Here is a 5,975-nt window from a genome sequence, read left to right on the forward strand (position 1 = left end):
TAAGATCTGTAAATTTGTGTAACAAAATAACACAAGAAATTTCTCAAATGTTGCCTAATTTTTTAAAATTTTGTCAAAAAAAAAAAAGTTAATTTAGGCCACAATAATTAAATAATAATACCCGAACACTGAAGTAAATACAATGTAATAAATACAAGTAAATACAATACAATAAAAAAGTAAAAACAATTAATTTTCTTTCAGCAAGGGACTGTTTCAGCATGGAACAAACACACAAAAAACATACAGGATACAGTATTTTAACAGGTGCTGCCTGCTGAATGCATTTGATTACATAATATCAGCAACTGCCCAGCAAACAATTTTGTGTTTAATAGATGTCTAAAAGACATATAAACTTGGACAGCTTGGCGAAAACAATGCTAAACTTGGGCTGTCATTGACCAAATAGACCAAAGAATAGAATAGACCAAAACTAGACTAGTCATTAAATAAACAGATTAGACAGACATTATAAGTGTAGTCATTCATTTCAGACTAGTCTAGCTTTCAGACTATACACTAAATTCTTAGACATCTATTAGACAGCCCAAATTTAGCCTTGTTTATGACTATATTTAGACGTCTATTTGACATGTTTTAAATAACAAACAAAAAATGTTTGCTGGGAGTAGTAATGAATATAGGTGGGATAGAAAGAAAATGAAATAAGCAATCTGAATCAACATGTGGACATTCAGGAAAAGGTGTGAGTTTGTCAGACTCAGCACATTCCCCTCCTTTACTTTACCCTGCAAAGTGTTCAGACAACATGTGTGACCTTCTTTGTCTTATCTTGCTCTGTTTAATTTCTCCTAAAGGTAAGCTACAACATTTGACTCCTCATTTATGTATATGAATATCTCTGTACCTAAAACTAGAATAATTGTTTAGTAGTTTCAGTACAGCATGAATGTAATGTTTGTACAGTAGGTCTGAGTCCTCTTGCAGTGATGGCGGGTACAATCTCTCAGTTTCCCCCGTCGGTGAAGGTGAGGTTGGGTGAAACTGTCTCCATGCTCTGTCAGATGAGTGAGATAAAGTCATTCTGTCACACAGTGGCCTGGGTGAGAGTTCATCCAGTGAGTGGAGTAATAGATATTCTGCAGGACACAAAGACACCTCATCAGACTAAAGATCGGGTGGAAAATACTGTGTGCCAGGCCTTCCTGTTTAACGCAACGGTACAGGATTCTGGGACATATTACTGCATCGCTACAGACCGTGACCAAATGTATCTTCACCTTGGAAATGGCACAGCTATCACTGTACAAGGTACTGGACCATAGATTAACCCTTGCTTTTTCTCATGATTTCATTTTAATTGAATAGATTTTACATAAAAAAATGATAGTAGTGCAAAAAGTATATGCCAAAACTGTAATGGTATTTTACATTTAATAATTTAACATATGCTTTTATCCAAAGTGACTTACAAATGAGGACAATGGAAGTAAAATTCTACCATGAAATATGCTACCAAAGTGATAATTCATTTTAGCATGTAACTAAATTAACAGTGTTCAATATTTTGTGATTCATGTTTTTTTCTTCTTCAATTATTTATGTTTTTTAATTGCATTACAGGACCTTGATCTTTTCACCAACAGCTTTAGATCTTGAAAAGTTTGAAATTGTTTATTGTCAAATATTGCCTGTATTGGTGTTAAAACCTGGCAATAAACTCCTAGTACATTTTATTTTACAAACTTTATTTACAGGCAGAATTTCTTTATATATTATTCATTATACAATATATTGTTTCAAACTACTAAAATGTCATTAAAAGTCGCTTTAAACTGCACAGTTGAATTTTCAATATCAAAAGTCTATAGAGCAGAGTTTAAGGTCTCATAGTGCAAATCATAACCGTAAATAAACTGCAAAAAATCATGTGAATCAAAATACGGAACCAGGTAAGACACACTAGCAATGTGGTGGAAACATGAAAGCAAGACACAAATTGATGCTAGCCACACTGTAAAAAAAAATCTGTTATTTTATGTTTTTTTCCAGCAGCTGGGGTGCCAGAAAAAAAACGTAAAACAACGGCCATTAAATACTGACATTTAATGTAAAATAAAGGACGTTACATTAAAAAATTTCTTTAAATGTAATTTCCAGTAAATTTACCGTCTGTTATTTTACGGAAAATATCTGTAATTTAACGGACGTTATTTTACTTTTTTCCTGGCACCTCAGCTGCCGAAAAAAGCTCCCAAAAAACTTAAAATAACAGATTTTTTACAGTCCACATTAAAACATTTGTAATTTAATGAAACATGTTAGCAGTAAGCTAGTTCATGATGCAAAAAACCAACCAAAGAAAATAACCTCTGTCTGTCTTGCAGCTGAGAGCACTGAAATGCCGTCTATCGAAATCATGGCATTTACCATCAGCAACCACCACGACCCTACGCTCACTCTTCAGTGTACACTCAGTGGATTTGCTCCTTCACAGGTCAATATGTATTGGCTTATTGGGAGCAGTAGGGAAAATGGACAGACTTTATTTGTTTGGGATGAAGGTAATGAGAGCTCTGTGAAAACCCAGAATTATGTGGACATATCAGAGGAGGAGTGGAAGACAGGAAGAGAAAGCACCTGCATTGTGAATCTTGGTGGACGAACCTTCAACAAAACTCTGAATCATGATGGTAAATTACTTTTCATTATCAATCCACTTATAGCAAATGTAATATGTGATTATCTGTGTAAAATTTTGATTTCTTGAATGATCTTACAATTTTTTTCATATGTTTTGCCACAACAAGAAAAAACATAACTTTAAATCAGTGTTTCCCAACCCTGTTCCTGAAGGCACACAAACAGTCCACATTTTCAACCTCTCCCTAATCAAACACACCTGAATCATCTTATCATAACATCAGAAGAGACTCCAAAACCTGAAGTTAATGGGTCAGATAACGGAGACATCCAGTTGGTGTGCCTCCAGGAACAGGGTTGGGAAACACTGATTTAGATCACCAGCACACTAGATAAACAATGATGATAAACAATCATTAGCAATCATTTAATATTGTTGTTTAAAATATATGATACAGGTTTTATTATGGTTTATACACACTCAGAAATAAAGGGACAAGAGCTGTCACTGGGGTGGTACCTTTTTGAAAGGTACATATTTATGTTTAAAGGGTCCTTATTAATACATCAAGGGTACATATTAGTACCTAAAAAGTACAAGAATTTACCTCTTGAAATGTTTATGTACTAATATATACCTTTAAGGTACCAATACGGACACATTAAGTACAAATATGTACCTTTTGTAAAGGTACCACCACAGTGACATCTCTTGTACCTTTATTTCTGAGAAGCGTAGAGGAAGAATACAGACAGTGGAATCACTCAACTAAAGTTTTATTCATTCAATCATGACAGGTTTACTGCAAAAAACAAACAAACAAACAAACAAACAAACAAACAAACAAACAAACAAACAAACAAACAAACAAACAAACGTTTGTCGCTACGTGTCCCCACATCAAAAGCTGATATTTTGACATGTCGTCACCTTGAAATTATTAGGTTCTATCTGCGTTCTGAATGATTTTGAGATATTGAGCTTCAAAGTTTTTGCATTCCACATAGCAAACAGTATGTGTGTAAAATTTGTTTAAATAAAGTCTTATAATGTAAACAACTTATAAAAAAACATCCCATAATGTAAATAAGTCATTTAATACGAATATGTCAAAAACTCAATTTTGACAAAAATGTCAGATAGAACCTCATAATTCTAAGGTGACGATGTATGACAAATGTTTTATATATGTGAAATCCATATAAACTAGTATGTCACAAATATAATTTGCATATATTTTCATATATCATATTTCTATTTTGGGATCTGTTTTCCATCAGTCTGGTCTTGATTTGACCACAGGGTTCTCTTCCACATCACAGTTGTGTTTTTATTAGTCAAAGATCCTGTCAATGCGAATCTAGGCCTGATATTGGTCTGCTGTGATTGGGCTTTCTTGCATACAGTAATGTCAAATATGAAAACATTGTCTATAATGGAACAAAGAAACCATAAATATGGAATAAGCATGGAATCTGTAGATTCTGAAATTTTTGGGCCAATCAATTGTAAAAAAAAACTTTTCTAAAATCTGGATGGTTTTATTTTGCACAAAAGTGATATCCATAATAACATGCAGACATTTTTCACAACATTTTTCATTGTGTTTTTTTCTTACAGATATCCAGGAGACTTGCTATCCTGTCATCTGCATAGCTAGATTTTTAGCATTTGTCACAGCTCTACTTTTTTACATGACCTCATTAATATTAGCACATCGGTTCTAACCCACAGACATTTTTAAGATCCAAAAAAGACCTCCATTTCCAGGTATGGGGCCTTATCATTGAACCTCAAAAATCTTTTTCTCAATATATTTTTTTTTCTGTAGAAGTTTTTTTTTCTTTTTTGTAAATCAACATGCATGTTAAAAATAAATTTTAAGTATATTTAAATATTTAAAGGAGCCTTTAATTATTAACATTATTAATGTACAAATAAATAAAAGACTATTTTTTAATGGGAAATGTTATTTTATTTGGGCCCTTGATTTCTTAACAGCTCACAGCACACACCGTCAGTTTAGTGGCTAATTCGTGCGAATTCGTATGAGTTCAGTCGTACGAAAATGTACGATTTTAAAAAGGAGGCGTGGCACCTAACCCCCCCATAACTCCAACCGTCATTGGGTGATGAGCAAATCGTACTAAATTGTAGGAATTTGATCGTACGAATTCATACGAATTAGCCACTGAATCAAAAAAGGTACGAATTGCCGTGAGATTGCGTTGGCAGGTGTTTTGGCCAGAAAGCAGAATAGTGAAGGTAGCTGCGTTTCATTGTTTGTCTTATTTCTACTTTTTTCTCAAATGTTCTCAAAATTCGCACTCTTGCACACTCTACAGTTCTACTTCCACAGTTACTCCATGCTGACAGACTGGCAGTAGGTGCGTTCGACTTGAACCAGGACTGCAGCCGGTGATCAACGAGATTAGCCGAGCGCAGGTGGGGGTGGAGTTGTGAGTACCACTTAGTCAAGACAGACAACCGGACACTTCGGGGCTCAAAGTTGCGGCAGTCATAATGACCGATCACATGGCGTCATCATAATTTTTAATTTTTTTTTATTTATAACAACAAAAGATTTACAGTACAAATAAAACACAAGACAGTCTCTAGAAGCTATAGTTCATTTTTAAACTATAAGGGAATTATGAATTAAATATAAAACAAGCGCATGAGATACAAAAAGGGAAACAAGAGGGTAATATAAACATAAATGAATAGGCCTATTAAATACAAAGCAATAAGCACAAATTGTAGGAGTTTAAACATCCCTCTTTAGGGTAACACTTCTTGTTTAAATATGCTATAAAGGGGTTTACATTTATTTACATTAATAGATATAAAACTTTCCAATATATAATAATGTAAAACCACAAACAATGTGTTTTGAATAAGTCTTTAACAATGGTTAAGATTATTTTGGATAATGAAAGCATTTTCAAAAAAGCACTTTAATCCAAAAAGATTTAACAAAAGGACATTCCTAAAATAAGTAAGCTACTCTTTAGAAGTTTCCCAGAAAAAGCAGGTACTTCAAAGTTACTTTTAAAAGTTGTGCATAAACGGCTAGACAGGAAAAAAACAAAAAACAAACAAACATATATATATATATATATATATATATATATATATATATATATATATATATATATATATATATATATATATATATATATAGATATAGAGATATAGATATATAGATATATAATCATTTAAATCATTTTAGAATTATTTAATAAAATAGATCTTTAACTTATTTTGTTAAGAATCCTTTAGGGTGGCAGGATCAATAATGATAATTATTTACCAGTCTGTAAGACTTATTTGAGTTAATATTTAGGTTATTCGCTAAAATATATAA

General features: G+C 32.7%; 1 protein-coding gene across 1 annotated transcript; it reads left to right on the forward strand.

Moving 5' to 3' along the window:
- Positions 1-492: 492 nt before the first annotated feature.
- LOC130247161 (uncharacterized) lies at positions 493-4,463 on the forward strand. The gene is made up of 3 exons (XM_056480366.1): positions 493-1,275; positions 2,352-2,657; positions 4,229-4,463. The coding sequence occupies exons 1-3, from the start codon at positions 954-956 to the stop codon at positions 4,333-4,335; spliced, it is 735 nt and encodes a 244-aa protein (XP_056336341.1). The 5' UTR covers positions 493-953; the 3' UTR covers positions 4,336-4,463.
- Positions 4,464-5,975: the final 1,512 nt, after the last annotated feature.

Source organism: Danio aesculapii, chromosome 19 (assembly GCF_903798145.1).
Source record: "Danio aesculapii chromosome 19, fDanAes4.1, whole genome shotgun sequence".
NCBI lineage: Eukaryota > Metazoa > Chordata > Actinopteri > Cypriniformes > Danionidae > Danio > Danio aesculapii.